The 27,956-nt window shown below is 41.2% G+C and overlaps 1 protein-coding gene across 1 annotated transcript; it reads left to right on the forward strand.

Annotated features, from left to right (window-relative positions):
• The first annotated feature begins 100 nt into the window (after positions 1–100).
• abi3bpa (ABI family, member 3 (NESH) binding protein a) lies at positions 101–27,913 on the forward strand. Its single transcript, XM_078795416.1, has 21 exons — positions 101–392; positions 8,387–8,566; positions 8,639–8,707; positions 8,776–8,908; positions 9,918–10,140; positions 11,431–11,599; positions 11,756–11,833; positions 12,987–13,931; positions 14,097–14,177; positions 14,499–14,657; positions 15,197–15,253; positions 17,841–17,903; positions 18,950–19,072; positions 20,215–20,304; positions 21,538–21,750; positions 22,442–22,550; positions 23,626–23,705; positions 24,854–24,883; positions 24,970–25,128; positions 25,408–25,530; positions 27,018–27,913. Exons 1-21 carry the CDS (start codon positions 287–289, stop codon positions 27,131–27,133), a joined length of 3,306 nt encoding a protein of 1,101 aa, XP_078651542.1. The 5' UTR covers positions 101–286; the 3' UTR covers positions 27,134–27,913.
• Positions 27,914–27,956: the final 43 nt, after the last annotated feature.

Below are 27,956 nucleotides of genomic sequence, written 5' to 3' on the forward strand. Positions count from 1 at the left end.
GCTGCAGATGGAAAGCAGAATTGGTGTGGACACACCAAGAATAAGAAGGAGGTGGGGGGGGGGGGCGAAGAGAAGGGCGGGAGATTTTGCCAAACTCCCTTTCAAGAGAAATCCTCCCTCTGACCCCTCCCCTCCATCAGGGAGGTATAGAAGGTGCAGGAGCATCCAAAAGGTCCAGTCAAGTGTGCTGCACTAGTCCTAGAAGCTTCTACAGAGACTCTCCAGCAAGCCAAGCAGCACCACATCTTGAGCCATTCATCTTCATCGAGACTTGAGAACAGCAATCATGATAAGGATGCAGCGGCACTCGCACGCCTTTCTGGTCCTCCTCCTGGTGGTCTTCATCTCCGGAATGGTTCTGTCTGGTCCCACTGTGCCACGGAGAAGCCGAGGTAGGACATGTCTTCCTGTTTTATGTCTTATCTGGCTAAGTGATGTAAGCAAATGTTTGGTCCTGAGACTGAGATTCCACCTGTGATTGACAGAACGTCGCTATAGTCACCGTTACATAGCTCAGTTTAAGGTCGTGGTTCATGGTTCATTTTGCGTGCAGAACGTAAACAAAATGCATTAATAGGTCCTCCATCGATGCTGAACAATGCCGACACACTTTTGTCTTATCCACTTGTCTTTGTTTGTTTACATTTCATAAGTGTTACTAAACAGGAGACTTTACTGACAGAATAGAACGTTCCATCTCTGGCTAGTATTTGTTTACAGAGCAGTTACACTACCTTAATGTACGCCTGTACTGTACCATAAAATCAGATGACGTATACATGCACATGGGGTTTCTTCACCACTCCTCTTTAAAGTTGCCTTCATGGGAAACCCTATAAATGTGTTTTTTTATGATCTACATTTCCGTGAAATGAGGAGAGCACAGACAGCTGTTGAATGTCCCATGTCCGTTTCAGGTTGTTACTCAAACGTGTCCCTCAGGCTATGGGGTGAGAGGTTAAACTTGCAGATAACCTCACGGGTCGAAATTCCCCAAAAAACGGTCACCGTAGGATGATGGGACTTTAAAAATCAAAGAATACACAAACAAAAGTACAGCTGTTTCATACAGATGTTACATACACTTCGTACTTCGGTACGAGGTGCATTATTTAAAAAAAAAACAAACAAACCTTAAACTGTATTATGGAAAGCAGGAAGTGAACAAATGTAACGATGAGCCAATTCAAGAAACAATACAAGCAGTTGATGTTTGCTAAATACAAGGATGAAGAGCCTTGAACCAGTCATGATGTGCCGTATGTATATCACTATATTGACAGTTACTATGGTAACCATTATGTCATTGTATGGTCATATCATCTTGTACTTCGGTACGAGATATATTATTTAAAAAAAACAAAAAAAAACAACCTTAAACTGTATTATAGAAAGCAGGAAGTGAACAAATGTAACAGTTACTGATTGTAAAAGTACCAGATGGAGGGGTAGGATTTAATAAGCTTTGTTTCTTCCTACTCCTTTTGGACATGTGGAACTGTGAACTGATTATGTGATGCGTTCAATTGTAATCTGATGCACGTTCAAATGAAATAATACCATTACCATTACTTTGTCTCCATTCTGCAACATTTTGAACATTAACAAAGATTACATAATTGAGTCGCTGATTGGCAATTTTGGTAAACGCACCAAGTCCTGCTGTGTTCACGGTATATGTTCAAGTCCACTTGCTCAAGGAAGTTGGCCTAAAGACAAGTCACGGTGTGTAGTTTTGGAGTGTAATGTTTTCTTTGTTTGTTTTTTTTTTACATGTGTTTCTTGGATCCAACATCTGGTTTTTGCATCCAATGCATTATGTAATAAAGTCTGTTCATTTTCTAAAAGGGTTTTGCAGCAACTTGTACACCCTGCACGTTACAGAAAGCATTTTTATGACAGCATATTTTCTCAAGGGAGAATAAATACATAGTAAGAAAACATGTACGGCTTTGTAGCATGGTGTGGAAATACACACAGTCATAATGTAGGTAGCTGGCAACACAAGTGACAAGTGGGTACCAAGATAATTAGTACATATGGTCTTGGGTTGCACGAATCTGCCCGGCAACTGGGGAGCTGCGGTTCATTAAGGGAAATCCCAACATGTACTGTGACATTCCAGCATGGGACTTCCAAGCACACATCCAAGCTGTAGCGATGGAGTGGCTAAGTATGTCTCCTCCACACCTGAACCCAATTGAAGGCATCTCAAGTGGAAGGAAAGAAGGTGGATGAGTGGAAGATGTCTAACATCCACCTGCTCCACTAGTGATGTCATCATAGAGGAGTGGAATAGCATTGCAGTGATATTTAAGATTCCACATTGAAGAGGATTAAGGTAGTACTAGATAACAATGGTACTATTCACACCAAGACATGCCGACTGTGACACGTGTGTGGATGGTAAAAATCTATACTGATGTATACAAGCAGACCAGGGTTCAATTCCACCCTCGACCATCTTTGTGTGGAGTTTGCATGCGTGGGTTTTCTCCGGGTACTCCGGTTTCCTCCCACATTCCAAAAACATGCTAGGTTAATTGGTGACTCCAAATTGTCCATAGGTATCAATGTGAGTGTGAATGGTTGTTTGTCTATATGTGCCCTGTGATTGGCTGGCGACCAGTCCAGGGTGTACCCCGCCTCTCGCCCAATGAATGAATGTATACAAGATCATCCACTCATCCACGTTTACTGTGTGTTGTACTCTCATGTTTGTGAGATACTGTTCACAATGTCACATTACATGTTGGAATTCATCTTTCCCTCAATAAACCACAGTGGCTGGCAGCACTCATGCAGCCCCAGACCATGACGCTACCACTACCACCATGACACAATTAGCTTGCTAGTCACTTGTGTTGCCAGCTATTTATACAATAATGACTATGTGGATAGTAAATCTATACTGATAGACAAACTTTAAAGTACAGCAACATTGACTTTCTATAGTATTTTACAAAAATCCAGTCTACATGAGCATCCATACAACAGTCCAAATATAATCACTCATTCCTGACATCCAATCATTTAAACCACGGTATCCCAGAAAACAAAGTGTGACATCACCGTGTTAACTTTCACAACAAAAAAATATTTACGACTGACCTACATTAGGACCATAAAAACAAAACTGTCTTGAATCGCGCCAGAACAAAACCACAGATCACTGAGGAAAGGAATGATAAAGATAGAAATATGAAGACAGCAATGACAGATTAAGGGTTGAGGATACAGAAGATGAACTGGGGGGGAAACAAGAGCATCATGAAGATTAAAAGGAAAGATGGCCACTTCCACAAAAAAGATGGATGAATGCCACTGGGGGAAGAGAATACATCTGTTGCTCCGTCAAATTCACGCAAAAGTGTGTGAAAGCATCACAGAGGCCGCCAAGACTGGAGAAGAAAGTACAATCCCTGGCACGTGGTGAGACCTCCTGGCATCCCCCCCACAAACCCAATCATGCAAGGTTGGATTGTTCCATAAATTCCCATTTCAGCAAATGTAGGTCAAATGAGCCGCTCACTATCTCTGTTTGCGTTTACACTTGTGGGTGGGTGAAAGCTACTTGGTGCAGTCCGCTTAGTGTAAACACTGGTATTTTTAGCCATAGCTGCACAGCAAAGAACATCTGCACAAAGTAAACACTTGACCGGACATCTTTTGCGACTTCTTACATGAAACAAAGTGTTTATTTTTATATTTTGTAATATTTACCAGCTCATGGTTTCACTAAAAAAGTCTTAAATATAAGTAGAACCTTGGTTAACATCATTGTACTTTCAATAAGGGCTGACTCTAACCGAAACAGATGCTAACCAAATCAATTGTCTTCATAAGAAATAATGTAAATCCAATTCATCCGTCCCAGGAAGACAAAAGTGTTTATCATAGACAAGTGAGAGCGGACTATCAGTTCTGGTTGCCATTTTGGTAACAAGCTAAGGATGCTAACAAGGACATTCATTCATTCCGCTTTTTCCTCACGAGGGTCGCGGGGGTGCTGGAGCCTATCCCACACTCACATTTATACCTATGGACAATTTGGAGTCGCCAATTAACCTAGCATGTTTTTGGAATGTGGGAGGAAACCGGAGTACCCGGAGAAAACCCACACATGCACGGGGAGAACATGCAAACTCCACACAGAGATGGCCGAGGGTGGAATCGAACCCTGGTCCTCCTAGCTGTGTGGTCTGCGTGCTAACCACTTTACCACCGTGCCGCCCCAAATTAATATTATGAATTTAAAATTTCCCATCCAAATTTGATGCACCCTAACATGCTCATATGCTCAGAATGAATGCGCCACAGACCAAAAGAATGCACTAGCATGACAAAAACACCAGTATCAACGCTAAGCGAACTATACCATAGAGTGCAGATGGTATTCTTTTCTATTTCTGGTCTGAACCAGACCATAGAACCTCAAATGTGAACGCAGCCTAGATGATCCTCAAGCATCTGTGCTCTAGCTGGCACAAGATCCAGCAAGATTCTTCACACTTCATTGCTTTGAATGGAGACGGCCATAAAACATCTGGTTCCACATAGTCCCAAATCTTCTATCCACCGCTTCATCTTCCAGGACGGCTTGGTTTAATTGATTTAAATGCTCACGCATGTAGGTGATATAGTTTGTTGGGCAGTATAAGGAGTTTATATACCCTCATTGAGTGTATTTATGAGAGCAGATGTGTTGTTCTGACCCACTAAAATGACCACAAAACCTCTTTGGAATTATTTTAGAAGAACAATCCACTATATCAGTCATCAGTGTACTTCATGTGATCTCTCTGGTGGTTGGTGGTTTGATAATACCGCACAATAAACCAGCATGGGACCAGAGCACCCTAGGGTTTTCACATTTGAACAATAACTTTACACTCCGGTTTAATGGTGACGTTTTGTCAACTCCCTTTCCCAGAGGTTCATGCATCACCAGCAGATAACGTCCCTCCTTGGAGCCAAGTCTGTGTCTCCAGTTTGAGGGTGTTTCTGCTTTTCAAGCCAACAGCATGACCTCTTCCTGCTTACGCACCCAAAAAACAAGATGATCATAACAATTCTGGGCCGTTGTTTATTGTGTAATGTTGCACGTTGATCAGCGACTAATTAACTAGAATTATTAAAAACAACATCAAATTGAAAATACAAAATCATATGTTAATAGCTGTTATCATCTTTTTAAGTTTTTAGTGTAGTGGTCAAGTTTTTTCAGCAATCACCCAGTAACTAACATTAGCTTCATTTTTGCAACTGCAACATCAGAGTAAAATAAATGTCTTTGTATCGTAATTTCCGGACTACAAGCCTTTTTTCACAGGCTTTTAACCCTGCGGCTTTAAAAATGATGGGGCTAATTTATGGCGATAATTAATAATGTCACATGTAATCACATGTTTTGAAGTCTTATGCAATGATCGTGTTTTGATCTGACAAATCCTCAATAAGTTTGATCAAGTGTAGAATTACTACGACTTCTGCTGTTGAACTCTGCTGAAAAAAAAGTAACTAACATTAGCTTCATTTTTGCAACTGCAACATCAGAGTAAAATAAATGCCTTTGTACCGTAATTTCCGGACTATAAGCCACTTACCTTTTTCACAGGCTTTTAATCCTGCGGCTTTAAAAATGATGGGGCTAATTTATGGCGATAATTACTAATGTCACATGTTATGAAGTCTTATGCATTGATCGGTTTTGGATCTGACAAATCCTCAATAAGTTTGATCAAGTGTAGAATTACTACGACTTCTGCTGTTGAATTCTGCTGAAAAAAAAGCATCTAACATCTCACCAGATCTTGCAAGTGACTCTGGGAACACCGAGTGTAGGTAGCGTTGCAAGGTTTACAGTGTGTCTTTCTGTGTCTTATAATATGGACACCTTGACAAGTGTGGCCCATATTTTTGCTTATTGACAACGCCTTATGTTGTAAGTAATTGTCGCTATATGACATGCATTTTATATACGTCACACCATAGACTGCCTTTGCTGGTTTCTGTTGCAAAAATCCGAAGCTCAGTGCTGGTTTTGATGCATCTTCTTTGCAGGATCCCTATGTAAAAAAGGCTGATGAATCACATTATTTTTATGATTTTTATTCTGAAGTAAATCTAGAATGTAGCATCTGCAAATGCTCCACTGAGACAAACATAATTGAGATGAAGTGTGCACATATTTGGAGATAGACAGTGTTGACACGAAAAAAACCCATAATAAAGCTCCAACGATTAAGGCGAATTATGAAGTTTTAGGAGGCTTGAAGGATTGGCGAGTAGAATTCTATGGGGAGAAGTGATAAACTTGCAATGCAATTTGGGCACCATCCAGCAGGGAGTTAGGGAGCCCCAAGAGCAAACTGCAACAATGTGAGTTCTGTAGCTGATGGATGATCACAACACCAAATTCACCTTACTCTGGAAATATTGATAAGTCTAAAGAGTTCCTAAGTGGCTTTTGCGAGCCAAATGCTCTCAGGTCCGAGCCAGTGCTTGCTTGTACTGGATTAAAAAAAAAAAAGCAGCCAGAGGTTTCATGATGTTTCCTACTCCCTCAGCCAATCTCACTTGTGCTTTTGTAGGAAATATTGATGGAAGAAGCAAATACAAATGCTTTGGATTGAGTTTTTGTTAGGGAACACATAGCTGGAAAAGCAAAGGGGGTATTTTTGAAATCCAGGGCTTCCCCCTTTTCTGTTTGCAAGCGGTGTCTGGCAGATACTGGCGTTATTCGGCATGCAAAGTTCCACTATTTCATTTCGTGCTGAGCTGGAAGCCAAAAGACATGTGCTTTTGGAGAGGTTATTGTTTATAGTCTTAACTACAAAGGATGGAGGTTAAAGCCCCTACAGGCTCATCTGTCACTCCAGTGCTCATCGAAAGACCATAAAATCCACTAATTGCTACGTTGTCAATGTTGATTTGGAGAAGATGGAAGAGGGCAGACCAACAATCCTCCCTCAACCCCCCCAAAATGAAAAAAAACCCATGCAGAAGTCATGCTGGTGATTTATAAGTCAAGACTGTCCGAGTGTTTTGATGTATAATTCAACTGTCAGTCATAAATCAGACTGATGACCCAGATTCACTCATCCGAGCATCATGAGGAGCTTCAATCATCAATGCCTGCGTTAAATTAGCTCGTTTCTGACATGACCCAAGATAATACAATGTTGACTGTGCCATGAATGAGTCATGCGATAAAATGAATTCGCAAATAATTCAACCAGAGTCCGTTATTAATGGTTGCTTTGGAATATAAAAAGTCCTATGTCATTTCATAATAGTGGTTTTGGCTGTCATGTTTCCACATTTTACAGACATTATTTACATTTACTGTACAATCAATCTATAATATGTAGACGCCAATGTGTAATACTGGATTGATAGGATGTTATTTTTTAAATGTCTTTCATGTTTTAGTTGTCATGGCAACCTGTTGTAAAATATCTGTATGGGTAAACAAACTTCACACGGATGACATACCTCATGATTGACAAAATGATCATATTGATCCCAAGTCAGTGTTTTCTTAATACGGTCGTCGTATAGTGAATATCAATAAAGTTATACATACTTGTGAGAGCTTTTCTCCCAATCACTCACACATACCAGTGACCAGGAAAGACACATAGACCCGCTAGAACAGAGGTAGGGAACCTATGGCTCGGGAGCCAGGTAGGGCTCTTTTGATGACTGTATCTGGCTCTCAAGCATTTCTTACCACAATAAAAATGTATTTTTGCTAACATTTTAAAGTAAACATCACAGAAATTACTGTATAATATTAAAAATCAACAACTTTTTGATGCATTTTAATTCGTCCATCTATTTTCTACTGCAATACGGCCGACCATATCCATCTTTCCTGATATTTTCCAGGTCAAACACCAAAACTCGATTATTACTGGGTAATGCGGTAGTCTACCTCGGTCATTGAGATGTCAACATGTAAATATAAACTTTTCTCCTTTAGTCAAATAGTCACCTAGCTAAAGCTGCAGAACCAAGCCTTCTGGCAAAGATGGCCAAAAGAATGAAATATACTGAGTATGGTGCAAAATTATGCAGCAGCAGAAGTTGTATTAATGGCAACAAGTATTTGATTTATTATTGGACACTGCGCTGCTCACGAAAGTGTGCTGGCCACACCCCATTGGCGTGCGGTAGTGTGCCTGGTCTACACAATTAGAGCCCATTATATCTAAAACTGTTGGTCTTACATAAAAATGCACACATTTTATTGCATTCAATGTTTAAAAAAATGTAATCATCAAAGAGTAGTCATCAAAGAAATAGAACCTTTTTTACTGTAATGTACTACCATTTTGGATTTATTTGGTGATGGTAGTCATGTTATCTCTTTCATTACCAGTCAGACGCCAGAACATGAAGGTCCGTATCAACGCCACAGGCGACACCATCGTCATGAAGTTTGTTCGCCCCAACACCGATACCAAGCTGGAAGGCTACATCCTGGGCTACGGCAGCAGCATGTTCTCCAAACAGTTCATTCCCCTGCCGGAGAATGGACAGCCTTATGAGACTGAGTTTGGTAAGGGCGACTACCATGCATGTAGGAAATTAATGTTTCTCCTTAAACCAAACTAAGTGTTTTGTCTTTAAGATGCCGAGCCCAAGTACCTGATAGCTGTCCAGTCCATTCCAACCAACGACGTCAAAAAGCATTGCACAGGTGACCATTCTATACTGTACGTCAAAGTGCCATTGAGAAACACATTAAGAACGACTATTTACCTGCAGGGAAAGTGGAACTAGAGAAACCGCTGCACTTGGTCATCGGGTCGGTGACACCCACGTCAGTGCTGCTGTCCTGGGGGACCCTGCTGAAGACCCCCTATGAAGGCAACATCATGAATGAATGTCTGGAGGATGGGTAGGTTTACTTATCACTCATATGCACCTCACAAGAAAACCAGAAATATTTCAGTATTGAACAAAGCAAAATCAGAAATCACTCCACACTCCTTATTGCTCTCTGGTTCTACCATATCTTACTTATTGTGTGGAAATATGGGGTAATAACAATAAAAGCAATCTTCACTCGCTAAATGTACTGCAAAAAAGGTCAGTAAGGATAATTCATAATGCCGCCTACAGAGAACATACTAACTCCTTATTTCTAAAATCACAAATAATTAACTTGCTGATATAGTTAATCTTCAAACAGCTAAAATAATGCATAAGGCTAAAAATAACCAATTACCTAAAAATGTCATATGTCCTATGCTAGGACTACGTTAAAAAGCCATAGCATTTCAGTATGTGGAATCAAACTATGGAATGGATTGAGTAATGAACTCAAACAATGCACAACGATGAGCCAATTCAAGAAACAATACAAGCAGTTGATGTTTGCTAAATACAAGGATGAAGAGTCTTGAACCAGTCATGATGTGCTATACATATCACTATATTGACACTTACTATGGTACCCATTATGTCATTGGATGGTCATTACACCTTGTACTTCGGTACGTGATTAAAAAAAAAAAAAAAAACTTCAACTATATCAGGAAAGCAGGAAGTGAACAAATGTAACAGTTACTGATTGTAAAAGTGCCAGATGGAGGGGTAGGATTTAACAAGCTTTGCTTCTTCCTACTCCTTTTGGACATGTGGAACTGTGAACTGATTATTATCATCTTGAACAATAAACTCCATCTACAATCCTTTGTTTCCCAATGACACAAAAGTAGTGGCATTTTGTTCAAAACACTTAGGAAGACATGTTAGCATTCATTCAATACAGATATGTTCAAACGTTTATCATTAGACAAATGATTCATGGACAATGAGTTGCCCCTAAGAAGATGTTACGGAATAGCGGCCATGTTTTTCAACTGATCTTGCTTACATTTGCATACAACATGTTTTTCGTCCAGACACTACACGGTGCGTTATCGGGAGAGAAACAGGAAGTGGAACTACCAGACCTGCCCGACGAGTGACACGGTCATTGACAATCTCAAGCCCAACACCGTTTATGAGTTTGGTGTCCAACCCAGCTCTAAGGACAAGACCGGGTCATGGAGCAAACCGGTCCTTCACAACATCAGCTCAGGTGGTGTTCAAGGTTTGAGGCCCCTTTCTAAATTGCTTTCAAATGTAATTAGTAATATATAACAAAACAATTACATACAAGCCAAGAATCATTGTATTTTTCATTTCCAGAGAAAGTCATCAGGAAAATCTTCAAACGTCCCATGAGCCCTGTGGTAAGCATCCAAACTGCATAAATATTTTGAGGTGATACTTGGTGTAAAATTGTATGCAAGTCTCGTCTTAAAACCCACTTTTATTCTCTGGCATTTAACTCGGAGTTAGTCGTATGGTCCTGTGTCTTTTAGTTCTTTGTTTTTATTGTGGATTTAAGTGGATTGGATTGGATTGTAAAATGTTCGAGAAATACTAAAAGTATTAGTATACAGAGTCAGCCCAAACTATCTCACACTAAGTTCTGAATTAAAAAAACTCAGCATTCTAACTCAATATCGTAACTCAGTTGTTTTATTATACTGGGCTTATAGCGTATCAATAAATCAAAGCGCTTGGTTAGGTGGGGAGGCTGTATTGTGAGTTCCTGAAGCTACAGTAATGGGAATGAACAGCTCAGCTCATAATAAACATCTTCAGGAACAGTGAGCGCATTTGGAAGAATTAACATACTCGCTGGGGACGTGTCGTACTTTACAATTTTTTTTTAATTTTTTTGTATCCGTATGCTATTCTCAGGGTTGTTTGCCTCATTAATTTTCCTTCCAGCATCTCAATGGAAATTGCGTCAGTGCAGCCAGAGCGGGACAAGCCAAGACAGACTGTAGCGCGCCTCAGAGCTGTGTTTGTTACAATGTAAAGCCATGTTGTGTCAGGAGGGATGCTCTGAGCTGCTTTTGGTAATGATGGTTTTTTATATGAATGTATGATTGACACATTCCGTCTTTGTCCACTAGAAACCCATTGGGCAAGGTGCACATTTCCCGTTTGTTCCTCGTCACGGTAAGATACTTAAACACTCGGTAAAAGCTGTTTTGTACTTTTATGTCTGTGAAATGTCTGCTTTGAGTCTGTGCACTGGAACAATACAATATTGTGTATTACTGCATATTCCAGTTACCAGAGAACTAGTTTCTTACAATACAATGTAGACTGATACTATAGTATTATATTTTCTTTGCTGAAATAATGTTCAACTCACCTCATACGCCATAAGCTAACTCACAAAGGAAGCAGCTTGGTGTAAAACGTTTGAGAACCACTGTTGTACAAAATTTTGAATATAAACTCTGTTAACCAAAACTACCTCAATCTCTCTTTTTCCCCCTTTTATTGCAGCACTTGAAAGAGTTTTCTCCCACACCTTATACACTCCCATAAACAAATGAGCTCACTTTCTAGTTTCTTTTGCAGGATGGTGAACTGAACTTCTGTGCTGGCTTCTTGCCGTTAACCTCTCGTCCTTTGCCTTTGCTAGTTCTTCACAATAGGACGCAGGGCAGACTGCCCCTCTCCCGCAACATAACCCCAAAGACAACAACAACAACAACAACAACAACTACAACTCTTGGTAATTCATTTTGCGGAGTATGATCTCAGGGATTCCTCCTTAGGGTTACTCCTCAAATTTGCCTTGAAATTCCTGAAGGATTCATGTTCTCGATGTAAAACAACAAACATCAACAAACCTAATTCCACATGATCTAACATGCACTATATTTGTCAGCTCCCACCACAACTACTAGACAGGAACCCCTGTCTACCCCTGGACCCGCGGTGCCTGTGACCACCAAAGAGCCATTCGGTAAATTGTGATTCAAGTTTGTTTGAAGAAGAACCTGTGTGGTTCTTTATAAGGACTGGACAGATGCGACTAGTCTTTGAAATTAGCATCAAGGATTAGCTTGCACTGAATGTGTGATCGCACCTGTTCAATAAGGTTGGCATCTCAAAGAAATGTTTATAATCGGATTTTAGGGTTTTGCTGTGTTTTTTAATTTATCTTTACAGATTTGATTGATTGATTCAACCGACTGAATCAGGTCATATTGTAAACCAGACTAGTCATAGGATTGAGGTGAAGCAGCCCAAGAATACCGTAGTACCTGATACCTGATACGCAAACAGTTCAAGGGGACCTATTATGCAAAAATTATTCGACCCTTTATATTGAGTTGTGGACTCCCATAGAGCAGCTGCACACAATGAACTTTCTATATCTTCCAGAATCTGCACCTATTTCCTTGGATTTGTGCTCCCCGCCAAAATGGTCTGTTTTAATTCATTTCACCCATGGCCTGCATCCGGCACGCCCACTCCGCTGTGATTGGTCACTAACTACAGTACACATTTTGTCAGAGCTCAGAAGCCGCACGTGAGGGCGCCGCGTTTATTAACTGCAGACAATCTTGGCACAACATCGGTAGTGGAAATGTGATAGCTAAACGTTTTTTGCAGGACTACCAGACATCGGTGACCATTGTGGTTGTCTTACCTGGCCTACAGTCACACCCATAAGAAAGCCTGCTACTCTGTGACATCACAAAAGAAAAGTTTTGCAACACCCTCTAAAACCAAGCGTTTTGAACCATCCCAAAAGCCATCTAAATGTGCAAACCTCATTATCTGAAACTTTGGCATCATTTAATACAACATTCTAACTACATTCATCAATCAGAAAAGTGGAAAAATAAACATAATAGGTCCCCTTTAAAGGATAATAATACCCGAGAACCCGAGGTTTGGGATTTAATTTCATCAGCTTTGCAAATTATGTTTTAGGATTTTTCCTCTAAATTCTTTTCTTTTGGAGTCCATCAGCCAAACCTCAATCAATGACTCAATAATTAATCAAACCTATCATTGTGTGATATTGGTAAAGACAAAGTGTAACTCAACGTTTCTCGCCTTTGCCTATTCAAACTCACATTTACTTCTCTCTCTGACATACCACCCAGGAGGAGACCTCTTCAAATCTGTCATCTCTCTTTCCCGTGGGCTCCCCTTAGTTCCTATTCTCCCACCTCCGCTTCAAACTGCAGTTACTACACCTTCTGTACCAGCCCCAAAGCAAAATGGTGGACAATCACCCCGATCCCATGCCCCGACCCCGTTCATACTCTACCAACCACCACTGCAATCCAACCCCAGACCCCAACAATCTCAACCAAGTTCTCAAGCAAAGTCTGTACCCCAACATGAACCAAATATGGAGCCACCTCTGCAGCCCGTAACTTATACACCAATTCCAAACCATTATCATCAAACATTGCGGCTGACAACCCAGTCAGAAACCCAATCAACACAGAAGACTCGAACCGAATCAAAACCCCAGACAAAGCCACAACCCTTATCTCCACCTCAGCGGCATCCAACAACGCTGCTCATACACCAATCGAAAACAGCTGAAGTCTATCCAAAAACATCTCAACCGACACAGCAGCACCTACCTTCGAGTAACAAAATACTAACAGCGCAAATCTTACCAAAACAACCATCCCGGCCTACTCCGAACAGACAATTCGAAACACAGTCTCAACCCATGGTTTATTTTCAGACCACACGAAGAACAAACTCCCCAGAACCTCAACCAACTGCTAAAAAAGTTTGGTCTGGTTCTTTAAATCCCACGGAACAACCTGTGTCCTCGTCCAAAACACAGCCAGGTCAGCAGGCAAAGTTCCAAAATCCAATAACCAGAAGCAGTAGCCTACCACAAACCCTTGTCTCGTTCCCTTCTTCCCGGACCAAACCCCCTTCAACATCAACAACGTATAGTCTACCCCAATCTCAATCCCAACCGAAGGCGATTCCTGCCCAAGCAGAAGTGCAACCGGGAATTCAGTTTCCACCTCTGGGCAGGACTCATTCAGGTCCCACCGAAGTCATTCCAGATCCTACTGGTAAACACCCACTTTCCACACCTTTAATGTAGCATACAAATTGTTATGATTACTGAGCAACTGTTTCTAATTGATAATGCTAAAGGATCAGCAATATGGAGTTGCTGAATGTCAAAATATGACAACCCTTTAGGATGTACATGAAGTTTTTTCCCCCCCATACAGCTCGTCCTAGTCCAGCGGAGAAGGGCAACCCTCTACCAATACCAGACTTGGACGCAGAAGAGGCTAATAGTTACAATCTTGGTAAAACACCGTAATAAGCCAGTCCCATTATCATCACTGCTTTCGTTAAAACCCACCATGTGACACCCAGTTGCAGCTACTGGATGACAATCACTGCTTCCCCATCATCCATCTTCATCATCACATCAAGCCAGCAGAACCTTCTAACACACCCCCCCCCCCTTCCCACCAGCTGCCGCCCACTTACAAACCATTTCCATTTCACTCCTTGGTCTCTCTTCTTTACATTCTTCTCACCGATGTTTGTCATTTTGTTCCACTCAGGTAACGCCGTCAAAGGGATCGCAAACCTTTAACCGACTGCTTCTCTTGCTTATCTAGGCAACCGGAGGAAAGCAGAGGGTTCTCCCGTTAGCTCCTCAGCTGCTCCAGTGGGCAGAAACACAACTTTTTCACGCCTCCGGATCCCACCTCAATTAACTCGCAATGGCGGAAGATCATTCTCCACCTCCTCCCACAGCATCTCCAGGACACCTGGGGGTAATGGAGAACTCTTCTTCCTCTGTCTTCAGAGTCATCAGCTACCTCTTGGTTGGCTTCTGTGTTTTTCTTCTTACGTTGCATTTACAGAAGACTGCAGACGAAATCCTGGTTTAGCGTTTGAATGCTTAGATTGGAACGCTCCTACCGACTATCTATGTCTGATGTCTTTCTCCTCTCTTCACGCCGCCACCGTGATATATTTGACACCTCCGCCATGATGTTCGTTCAGCATCGTTAATTTGATTCACAGTCCCCCTCTTCTTACTGGCGATGTGGGATGTCTGGCTAGGACACTCCACATTTTACACCTAGCTTGCCAAACCAAGCACAGCGCCGGTCCCTTTTTCCCCCCTCTGTTTGTATCATCCTTTCCTAAACATTTCCCGCAGACTCCTCAGAGGAGTCGGAGAATGAGAACGTGTAAGATTAATGTCGTTAAATAGCTGTGCCAGTTCCAATTTTAATCGAAAAAGTAGGTCAAAGAAGGCGCACATCTCCAGCTTTGTTCCACTGATGACTTCTTCTCCCTCCAACAGCGCATCATAGGAGCAATGCTCTCCCTAAACCTGGAGCGTGGCCCAAAGAGAAACCTGGTAAAGACTAACAAAGCCTTTCAGTGTTCCACATGCACTAACCCACGAGGCACTGTTACAGCTTGTCATCAATATCATCATCATCATCATCATCATCATCATCATCATTGCACTGAGCTGCGCTTTTTTTTTGTCACAATCCACTAATGCTTGCCTTTCAGACCTTTGCGTTTCGGTGTTTTGTTTTTCATTCATTCATTCATTTTCTACCGCTTATCCTCATGAGGGTCGCAGGGGTGCTGGAGCCTATCCCAGCTGTCTTCGGGCGAGAGGCGGGGTACACCCTGGACTGGTGGCCAGCCAATCACAGGGCACATATAGACAAACAACCATTCACACTCACATTTATACCTATGGACAATTAACCTAGCATGTTTTTGGAATGTGGGAGGAAACCAGAGTACGCACGTATGTGGAGAACATGCAAACTCCACACAGAGATGGCCGAGGGTGGAATCGAACTTGAGTCTCCTAGCTGTGTGGCCTGCGTGCTAACCACTCAACAGTGTTTTCTTCCTTATAAAAACCCTTAATTCATTCATTTTCTACCGCTTTTCCTCACGAGGGTCACGGGGGTGCTGGAGCCTATCCCAGCTGTCTTCGGGCGAGAGGCGGGGTACACCCTGGACTGGTCGCCAGCCAATCACAGGGCACATATAGACAAACAACCATTCACACTCACATTCATACCTATGGAATGTGGGAGGAAACCGGAGTACCCAGAGAAAACCCACGCATGCACGGGGAGAACATGCAAACTCCACACAGAGATGGCCGAGGGTGGAATTGAACCCTGGTCTCCTAGCTGTGAGGTCTGCGCGCTAACCACTTTACCGCTAACCCTAATCTTGTATTATTTTTTAAGGCAGAGACACATTTTCAAGCAGTTACCACTTACCATGCAGGCCCAATATACAGTACAGTCCTATATATACTCAAAGTTTTATAATCACAAAACAAATGGTCAATTTTGAACAGGTTTATGACGGCCATGTTTTTTTTTTTAGAATCATGTTCTTGTCAGTCCCCTAAAGGTGTGTACCAAATTTTTCAGTAATTCGGCTATAAACACCCGGACGTTACTGTGGATGTTCTGCCCATTGAACTTGTAGGGTTTCATCATACGGTGTATTTGTCAGAAAAATAATAGCAGTGTATGGGTTGCACGTTTTGACAAATTCTCCCTCCTTTTGTGTGCAGCATTTCAAGAATAGTAGAGTCAGTTTAAGAAACAAAAAATTCGGACACTGTCATGTGACTGTGAGATGACCGTATATAAATGAGTTGGAAGTACACTGAGCAGAGGTTGTTTTTGTTGGTAAAATATTAGCTTTTGATTCAGCTGGTCCTGTTGTGTATAATTAGAGTCAGCCAATCCGATGTCTGGATGTCTGGATGTCTGGATCATGCGTATTAATAATAATGCATGTCACTGCTGCCGTGGTTTCAGAGTGAATGTCAATACTACCTGGAATGATGTTTATTTGATTCTTTTAGCCTCCCAGTAACACCTAGGAACAAAACAACTTTTTAAAAGACACGCAGGGGAACTGCCAAAGTCATCTCAAGACGACTAAATAAATGTTTTTAATCCCGTTGGATCTTTTACAATTGCACAGTCACACTGTATTTATCTTTGTGATAAGAGAAACAAAACGACCAAAAGGAGTGCATTCTCGGGACGTGAACCCTCAAATTGAGCAACTCCAATTAAGGAAGTGCGGAGGCAAGCATCCATGAAGTGTTTCTCGCTCTCCGCTTCCTTCTCTTAAGATATTGCATGATTTAGTGAAGATGTGCTTTAACACAACAGAGTAACAATCAATCACGGGTTAGTTGCAAAGCTGTTTCCATTACAGGCCTCGCACTCACGTCTGGTTACATGTGCATCATCAATCAAAGCCTTTATGGCCTTCAAATGAGTGACGACAACTTTGTTCTATTCTAGGTTATGCATATCTGTGAAAAATGTGCTTTTTTAATAGAAATGAGTCACCCTTTTAAAAATTATTAACTCGACCTTATTGCTCTCTTTTTTGAAATTGTTAAGCCAATTTTCACGGTTTATTTAACACTGAGTGGGCGTTCTTTGCAGCAGCATTTGTAATCTGCCTGGCTTTTATTGAGGGATGGGCATTTGGCATATTTATGATTTATGGTGGTCTCATCAATTTAGCACTGTACACACATTATGGATATATATTGATCAGAATAATGTTGCCCATGCTGTGCACTTTGTCCGACAGTTGAGACAGCGCCTCTACAGGTTGCTGCCAAGTAGTGCACCCCATTTCACAAACTGGAAATAATAAATAAATCGATGATAATGCCCATCCTTAGCTTTTATTGTTGCTTTACTCACATCTCCTCCATGAGAATTCATTTTTTACAGCACTCCTCCATTGCTCATCTCCATCTTTAAATCCATCAGTGTGACCTCCTTCTCATCATGATTGCACTATTTCAACATTAACCACCACCCGTTTTCTTTTCAGTTCTCAATCCATCTTCCCTCCCACACCGTAGACCACCTGACTTTTCACAATTATTTTGAAATGCTCTAATGTTTCCCTACTATTCTTTGCAGTTCTGCGCCCGTCTATTCCTGTCAACAAGAGACCCAACCTGGTGGGAAAACCTAATGACCACGGTGAGGGTGACACTATGCAATGATACAAGACAGTAATATCAACTACTTTGACTTGATTGCATTAATATGTGTTTATCATGCAAACAATACTCACTAATGTGGAGAACACGTAAAAAAAGTTGAAAACCGATCAAACTTAAGAGTTCCAACATCTCTAGCTGACTGATGAATAGTTCTCAGAGCTAATTTAAGACGTGCAGTGAAGCCTGTTTTCTTTTTTCTTTTACAAAGCTATCAAAGGGAGGGCTCATCTTGCCAAAGAGGGTATCGTTTCCAAGGAGGCTTTTTCATGATGTCACGAAAACATAAGAACTATTGGAGCAACAACTTTTCTCAAAAGTAGAGCAAACAATTGAGCGAGATAATCATTTTTTTTCATCTCCAGTGCTCATAAACAGGCTCACAGGATATATTACTTTTAGTTTTAAGTTTCAGTTTTAAAACATGATGTAATAATGACTTAGTAATCGAATAATAATTAACCTGCAACAAAAAAATGCACCTATTAAGAATATTATACATACTCTGGGGCCTTTGACTTTCAAGAAACTTGCTTGCGCGGAAAAATTGTTCTTGTTTGTCAGTCCTGAATGAATCAAAGCCATTCAATCCCCTTCATTATTTCCCAAGCACCACACTATTAAATTATTGTCTTCCTACCCTTTCACCACGATTTATTTAATCTGTTTTGCGTGTCTTACAAGTGACCACAACACAAGACAAAATGTACTCGCAAAGACATGCACGCAATGTGTCCCATAAAGCCACCAAACGAACAGCTCTGTTCACTTTTGTCATTTTCTTGCCTTGTTTTTCTGTCGTTGTTGTCTCTCATTGAGCTCATATGTGCAATAGTGCATGGGTGGCAATGAGAGGACTTTAGAGGAAGAACACCCCCCCCACACACACACACCCCCACCCAGACGAAGTTACACAACATGGAATGTTTTAGCACCCTGCAAGGACAGCCAGCGGCGCAGATGGATCACAACTGTGTATGAGTCACATGAGGGTGAAAAACTGACCTCCTCCTCCTTTTCCCTCAGATAAACCCATGGACCTCAAACAAGGCGACAAGGAGTCCATCTTGAAGCCTTTCCCCCTGGTCACGTCCAAGCCGAAGCAGGAGCGCAGACAGCAGACCACCACCACTGCCCCGTTGTTAAACAGTAGGAAACTGCAAACACAAATCACAAAGCATGCATCAGAAAAGGCATATTAAAGCATAATAATAAAGCTGGAAGGGCGGCACGAGTGGTTAGCGCGCAGACCTCACAGCTAGGAGCCCAGGGTTCAATTCTACCCTCGGACATCTCTGTGTGGAGTTTGCATGCGAGTGTGAATGGTTGTTTGTCTATATGTGCCCTGTGATTGGCTGGCGACCAGTCCAGGGTGTACCCCGCCTCTTGCCCAAAGACAGCTGGGATAGGCTCCAGCACCCCCGCGATCCTCGTGAGGAAAAAGTGGTAGAAAATGAATGAATAAAGCTGGATTGACACCAACAGTTAAAGCACAATCAAAATACACAGTTTTAGTTATTATAACTTATAGTATATCTCCATACATGTATTCATATTTTATACATGTTTTCACCTAATTAGAGACTCAGTGGTTAATTGAATAGAAGTACTTGGTAATTGGAGCATTTACAGTATGCATTTTTGAGTATGTGTGTATTTGCATACATATGTAATTTATTCATTCATTCATTTTCTACGATGGGTCGCGGGGGTGCTGGAGCCTATCCCAGCTCTCTTCTTGGCGAGAGGCGGGGTACACCCTGGACTAGTCAGCAGCCTATCACAGGGCACATATAGACAAACAACCATTCACACTCACATTCATACCTATGGACAATTAGGAGTCACCAATTAACCTAGCATGTTTTTGGAATGTGGGAGGAAACCGGAGTACCCGGAGAAAACCAACGCATGCACGGGGAGAACATGCAAACTCCACACAGAGATAGCCGAGGGTGGAATTGAACTCTGGTCTCCTAGCTGTGAGGTCCACCGTGCAACCATGTATGTAATTGAATGTGTTTGTATTCAAATTCAGAGATGATCACAATACAGAGATTCCTCGCACCCCCTCCCATATGGATGACATTAGCGGCATGTATTGTACCTGTAATCCAAGAAGGGAATGAAAGATCATTGCGTTTGTAGAAAAGTTCAGATTTACTGTAGCAGTTGTTGGGCTGACAAGCAGCTGATGCACGCCAGGACTATTGAAAATAAAATCCCGACAGAGCATCCTGCCAGGAACTGTTGCTGGCACACCAAACTAACTCTTTTGCTTCCTTTTACAGGCAGCCGTTTTGACATCAATGAAAACTCGTCCATATTTAGGCCCCTGCCCGCATCGGATGTGGACATTATGGGCAAGAAGCGCTACGTGGGTAAGAACACACTATCTCAATTTAATCTTTCAGTATATAGGCTCTTTCACACAAGAACCCTTTGGTACCTTTTTTAGCCTTGGTGCTACTATGTGAACACACTTAAATCCACTTGGATGATACTCAAACAAAGACAGAATCCATATCAACTGACCAAATCAGTTTTGTCCCACAGCTGCAAAATAGTGATCCAACTGTAGCCTGTAGTATGGAGGCTAAGACATACCAAAAGTAGCCTGATCTTGCAGTTACCAAATATGGTAATTACTGCCAGTAAATCCTAATAATAGCTATAATAGTGTGTACTGTTCCCCACCAGTGTTTAAAGGTCACCATAAAGTTCTGATGGGCTTAAATTATTGTTACCATATTGATATTTTGACACATTTGATGTATGTTCGAGAAAAGGCAACTATGCTATCTTATATTATAGACAGATCAAATTTTATATAATAGAGTTTTAACCTGTTTGTTGATATCTTGGGTTAAGCTACTTTTCCTTATGCTTCTCAGTGTAAGTATCCAATTTAGCGCTTCAGTGCTAAATCGGCCCATTTAGTAGTTCGTAAACAATGGAGGCCAGGTAAAATACACTTAAATATGTCTGTATATTTGTTGGCAAAGTATCATTACAAATAACACTAGCATGAACTAAGTACTGTAATCACAGATGTTTATGTGCCGAAAGCGCAAAGAGGACGGAATGTGAAATGAAGAAATGTAAAATCTCGTAGAAAATACATTTCCTTTTTTTTTAAATATAAACAATGATTTGGACTGCATGAAAAACATAAAGAAACATAGCACTATCTGACCCTGTGGTCATTTATTCACTTTTATACTCTAAGTGTAGCGCATGCTACAGTAGCAGCAGAACCAATGTTGTTATAGCCGTAATTAGCAAACTGGCCAGTCAGCATTAATAATATTTTCTATTATGTTTACATTCTTTTGCATTATGTGTGTATGGTCACGGCCCTGCTTCCAGCCAATGAGACTGAAAGGCCGTGTTCAATGGGCCAATGCACAGAGTGAACCCTCTTCCTGCCTTTTTGGCGGTGAAAGAAGAGGAAAACAGACATGCACGCACAGAAGCTGGCAAAATAATCAAGTTCATTTTCATTTATTGTGTGATTAATTCATTAATTTATTATTCTCCCAGGCCTAGTGCCTATGATGCATTTTTTCATAGCTAGAAATCTTACAGTATGCTCCTACTGTACATGTCCTCAGCTCCCCATGTCATCTACAAGACGGATAAGAAGCCAGATGAGCCGTGCTCCATCACTTCCTCCCTGACTTATTTCCCCGACGAGGAGGACGGTGGCGATCAGAATGTGACGGCGCCCCCCCGTATACCGCCCTCCAACCTCACCGTGGTCACTGTCGAGGGGTGCCCCTCTTTTGTCATCCTCGACTGGCGGAAGTCTGACAACGAAACCAGAGGTAGGTTGAGCTTATTTCTTTTGTTGTTTACTTTAATTTGAATTGTTGTATGAATAGATGTTAAATTTTTCATTCTTGTATTAATATATCTATATATTTCATGATTTCATGTCTATTTTATGTTTTATTATATTAATAGATGTACATTGACATAATTTTCTACCATCTATTAGCTAATTACAATTTTAATTCCAGTATTAAATATACAGGGAGTGTTACAGGTAACATTTTAACTTTCATAAAAGTGTAAAAATAAGTTAACCGCTGCAACAACATGAGCATATTATGTATATAATCCATTAATATCATATTATAATATATTGTTGAATTAATTTATTCTTAATTAATAAGGATACAGCTGCACGGTGGCCAAGAGTGGATAGCACGCAGGCCACACAGCTAGGAGACCTGAGTTAGATTCCACCCTCAGGCATCTCTGTGTGGAGTTTGCATGTTCTCCCCGTGCATGCGTGGGTTTTCTCCGGGTACTCCGGTTTCCTCCCACATTCCAAAAACATGTTACGTAATTGGCGACCATAGGTTTGTCTATCTGTGCCCTGTGATTGGCTGGCGACCAGTCCAGGGTGTGGACAGCTGGGATAAGCTCCAGCCCCCCCCCCGTGACCCTCGTGAGGATAAGCGGTACAAAATGAATGAATAATAACAATACATACGGTTTTGTCTCGATCAGAGTATGAAGTTGTGTCAACCGCTAAAGGACCCAATGGAGAGGAAGTGTCCATACTGACGACGACAAACCAGACGCACACGGCGGTGGAGAATCTAAAACCAGAGAGCAGGTATGTGTGAGACAATACATATAATGAATATTTGAATCAATTAAATTCACGGAGTTTGCATGTTCTCACCGTGCATGCGTGGGTTTTTTCCGGGTACTCCGGTTTCCTCCCACATTCCAAAAACATGCTAGGTTAATTGGTGACTCCAAATTGTCCATAGGTATGAATGTGAGTGTGAATGGTTGTTTGTCTATATGTGATCTGTGATTGGCTGGCAACCAGTCCAGGGTGTACGGCCTCTCGCCCGAAGACAGCTGGGATAGGCTCCAGCATGCCCGCAACCCTCGTGAGGATAAGCGGTAGAAAATGAATGAATGAATGAATGAATGAATGAATGAAAATAAGCATCTTTATGTGTATCATGTATGCATCCTGATGAAGTAACAATCAAAACATTAGTGCACTAGCTGGCTGCAACCGGTAGAGGTGCTGTTATTTCACTTGTAGTTAAAGTGCAAGCCTGCATGTTGGCCACACAGTCAGTTTGGTGGTGGTGGTGTTTTTATTTATTTTAGCTATTTTAGCTATTTAGTTACATGGTGAGCAGCAAATAAAGACTATAAGGGTTTTCATGCATTCTGCACCCTTTAGAACAAACATTCGCTATCTAGTTTAACTGTTGTGTTTGTTTCCTTTCACCTTCCACCGCCCTTTAAAAAACTTTCATCCATCATGGTGATGGATTACACTTCATATTTTACCAGCAGTTTTATCTTAAGGAAGTACGTGTCAAAGTTTCCAGAGCTGATAAACAAATACAACCTCTTCCCACACAAGTTTTATGTACACTAGTACATGAAAAAAAAAAGTGGGGTTTTTCATTTGCATCTGGAGTTTTAGAACTCATCCCCATGGGATACTTTTTGTTCAGGCTACAGCACTGCCAGAATAGTTTTGAACGCAGCACGTGGAATAACGATCAGCTGTTTGACTGCAGAATGTGTGAGTCACATGAAACTGGTTCATATTGGCTCCCAAATAGTAGTCAGGGTGGGGGACTTCTGATGGAAAACTGTACCTAAAGTTGGGTTCATCCCTTGGACTGATTGGATTGTGTCTGCCTGCCTTATTTCAGTTACGAATTCAAAGTTACACCAAAGAACGAGTTGGGAACGGGACCATCCAGTGAGCCGGTGTCGTTTAACACGGAATCAGGCAAGTTGTTTAAAGTGTTTACTATTTAAAGTGTTTAAAGTGCATACTATCCAATCAATTAATTAGTGAGTCTTCATTGAGTAAAGCCATTTAAACCAATTCCAGACTTATTACGGGTATTGCAAACCAAACTCTGACACCAGTCATACAGGGAAAGAACAGCCTGAATTAGCTGGTCCGGTACGCCTTGTCCAAGTCCATAAAACACATACAGACTAGTTGGACAAGGTGTTGATTGATTGTGTACTGCTTCCCCCTCCTGAGACAGTGGATGGCGGTCCATAAAGTCGTTCCCCATGGCGCCTCCCATGTCGGAGGGTGACCGCCAGATCTGCAGACTGCTTGGCCTACCGATACCTGTTAGCTGCCTTTGGAGTACCATAGGCGAAAAAGGCTCAATAGGATCAAATTGACAGCATCTCTCACTATTTGGTGTTTTTGGGATTACTAGCACAACAGGCACAGACCACCTCACGGCCACAGTTCGGATCAAACAATGGAGGCAAGGAATATGGCCCATTTGGACTCAATTACCGTCACGTTTCTCTGAACACGGTCAAAGGTCTCACAGAGGTGGGAGTTGAGACTCTTTCTGAGAAGAGGACTGTGCCAGATGTTCCCAGCAGACCCTCACAATGCTTTTGGGCCCGCCTGGTTTCACCGTCATGCTCGGAGTCAACCCACCAACCATGTGGTGATCAGCTGACAGCTCTGCCTCTCTCTTCACCTGAGTGTCCAAATGTCCAAAACATGACGCTGCAAGTCCGAGGACACCACCACACAAGAATTACCACGCCTGCCCGTCCCCTTCACTGGTGGCAACGTCAGAGTGGAATAACGTATATCTCACCCACCTTGAGCATCAGCTTCCCAACCCGAGAGATGACATTCCAGCCGATGATCGGAATGGCAAGGTTCCTGCTTTCGGCCGCCACCCAACATGCTGAAGCGAGAATAGCATGTTTGAAAAGTAGTCATGGAATAAATTATTAGACCAATGAATATTTTTTTGATGATGTTTTAGTGATCATAAATATATTCATAAAAGGAAATGCCATTGTTTATGTACATTTATGTCATTGTATTTAAGCACGGATAACTGAATATACAGTATGTTATTTACCAACAATGTCTCTTTCTCCATGTAGCGGACCCACGAGTGAGTGAAAACGTTTCAGGTGAATAGAGTCTCTTCTTTTCATTTTTAGCATTATACTTTCACATAATTGTATGTTTAATAACTATGTAAACTGTTGCTGTACAGGAAAGGATGCCATCTGGACACAGTTCCCATTTAAGGCAGACGCCTACTCGGAATGCAATGGGAAGCAATATGTGAAGAGGACTTGGTACCGAAAATTTGTGGGCATCCAGCTGTGCAACTCCTTGAGATATAAGATCTACTTAAGCGACTCCCTGAATGGTAAATATTACTTATATAAAATGATAGTACTGTATACTAGGGGTGGCATGAGACATCTTAATGATAATACACATAATATGGAAGCGCACGGCAAACTATTCAGCTACTATATCCAGCTATTCGGACTTGTTCACTACTTCCTAGTGTAGTACTCTAAGCATGATGGGAACTGTGGTTCTCTTTACTGTATACTGTATGTATTGACAAGGAAATGCTAACCTAGGACTGGACAAAGAAAAAATTTACCTGCCACCAAAAAACATATTCTGTGTTCTGCAGGGAAGTTCTACAACATTGGGGATCAAACGGGTCACGGCGAGGACCACTGCCAGTTTGTGGACTCCTTCTTGGATGGACGGACGGGGACGCAGTTGTTTGCCGACCAGTTACCATCCAGGCCAGGTAATGAGGACTCAAAGATGCCAATTTGTTGCTCCACCTGCCAGTTATTAAGCATAACAGCCACATTGCATAATAGCAATCAATAAATAACTTAAATGAATCCACACAAAAACAGATGGTCAAATCGCTAACTTACAGGTACTGGTCAAACAATGTCACTAATGCGATTATTCCACCTGCCAGTTATTAATGATAAACACCACCAGGCCTATTAAAAATAGACAGGAAATAAGTCATTACATCATAGCCCATGATACAATTGTTCATTCAGCTTACGTTTACGTCATAATATAATCAATGCGATTTCTCCTGTAACTAGTTATTGATAATAACTAGTTATTATACTTTTATAATAGAAATAAACAGAAAGATTCAAAACCTACTGTATGGTCTCACACTAAACGGACAAATAAACACTATGTTTGACTGCTCCCCCTGTTGGCTATCGCTAACTCATGAACACGTATGTCTAGCTCCTCCAACCAGTTATTAATAACACCACTTTGCTTTACATAAATAAACTCAAAAACACATGAACACGTATGTCTTGCTCCTCCAACCAGTTATTAATAACACCACTTTGCTTTACATAAATAAACTCAAAAACACATGAACACGTATGTCTTGCTCCTCCAACCAGTTATTAATAACACCACTTTGCTTTACATAAATAAACTCAAAAACTCATGAACACGTATGTCTTGCTCCTCCAACCAGTTATTAATAACACCACTTTGCTTTACATAAATAAACTAAAAAACTCATGAACACGTATGTCTAGCTCCTCCAACCAGTTATTAATAACACCACTTTGCTTTACATAAATAAACTCAAAAACACATGAACACGTATGTCTTGCTCCTCCAACCAGTTATTAATGACACCACTTTGCTTTACATAAATAAACTCAAAAACTCATGAACACGTATGTCTAGCTCCTCCAACCAGTTATTAATAACACCACTTTGCTTTACATAAATAAACTCAAAAACTCATGAAAACGTATGTCTTGCTCCTCCAACCAGTTATTAATAACACCACTTTGCTTTACATAAATAAACTAAAAAACTCATGAACACGTATGTCTAGCTCCTCCAACCAGTTATTAATAACACCACTTTGCTTTACATAAATAAACTCAAAAACACATGAACACGTATGTCTAGCTCCTCCAACCAGTTATTATTAACACCACTTTGCTTTACATAAATAAACTCAAAATGAGCGACAAAGTACGCACCTCATTGAATTAATTGCTCCTCCTGCGAGTTAATAACCACAACTCTGTACAATATAAACAGTATTCTTCAAAGTGGGAAATGTTGCAGTAGTACAGTATTGTACATATACTGAAGACTATAAATTTGGTTTGGTAAAGATTATTATTGCTATTAGTAATAATTCGCCGGGAGCCTCCTGATTGAATATCTCTTGCTATTAACTCCAACAGTGTACAGTAGTTCTCATTCCCGCCTTTTCCAATGCAGGCTTCTTCCGGGCGTTGAGACAAGAACCGGTTAGCTTCGGCGAGATTGGTGGAAAGTCGCATGTGACTTACGTGGGCTGGTACGAATGCGGCACACCCATACCCGGCAAGTGGTAGGATCCATCCACCTCAGGGCCCTCCAAGGAAGGAGTTTTCCAATACGTTTTCTGGAAGAAGAGTGCGAAAAAATGTCCGACCTGATGAGGATTTGGGGCCTCTTTTTCACGCTACCGTAGACAGTACTGATTAGAAGGTGGTGTCTATTAGGTATGAATGGCTTCAGGAAAAACAAACCCCCTGATTGTTGTATAAGCGTGGATGAGCGAGTGGCCAAAAATGTTGATTATACAGAGAAAAAAAGTTGGGAAGCTGGCTCCCAAAATGTTTGTATGGTACTATTTATCAAAGGAAAAAATGTGTGCTTGTATTTTCCAGAGTATAAATACTTCCCAGTACTTGCAAGGCTACACACACACAGAAACACACGTCATTTCCATATAGACAAGGCGCCACTCACATCGTGACTGTACATTTGGATGATGTAAGATACAAGTACATGTGAGACTGACAGATATCTGCTCCTGTTCCTGAGGAATTGCTGGCAGTTGCACAGTATTACACCGTCCTTGTTTATATATATGTATATGTATATGGTGTCAAATAGTCTATCGGGATCACAGATGCATTTGAACAATGTAGAGTTTGAAGGATGATTGCTAACATGCTAACTTGTTTTTGTTGTTGAAATTTACATGGAAAAAAAATTGTTAAAATGACCATGAAATGACAAATGTATGGATTCAAACTTTTTTTTTTTTTGCAAACTGTACATAAACTGTCCCGTTACTTCTTGAAAATATTTTTTGTGGCAACATGTAAACTGTTTTCAGCATTAAATCTTGTTTTGATATTAAACAACTCTAATTCTATTTTTGTTTGC

The sequence above is a fragment of the Doryrhamphus excisus genome, linkage group LG12 (genome assembly GCF_037039965.1).
Source record: "Doryrhamphus excisus strain RoL-2023G ecotype Guam linkage group LG12, RoL_Dexc_Guam_v1.1, whole genome shotgun sequence".
In the NCBI taxonomy this organism is placed as follows: Eukaryota; Metazoa; Chordata; class Actinopteri; order Syngnathiformes; family Syngnathidae; genus Doryrhamphus; species Doryrhamphus excisus.

Coding starts and splice junctions, on each gene's coding strand:
- abi3bpa (XM_078795416.1), top strand. CDS start 287: ATGATAAGGATGCAGCGGCACTCGCACGCCTTTCTGGTCCTCCTCCTG. Junction 22,551..23,625: donor AATCTAAAACCAGAGAGCAG/GTATGTGTGAGA, acceptor GCCTTATTTCAG/TTACGAATTCAAAGTTACAC. Junction 23,706..24,853: donor GTCGTTTAACACGGAATCAG/GCAAGTTGTTTA, acceptor TTCTCCATGTAG/CGGACCCACGAGTGAGTGAA.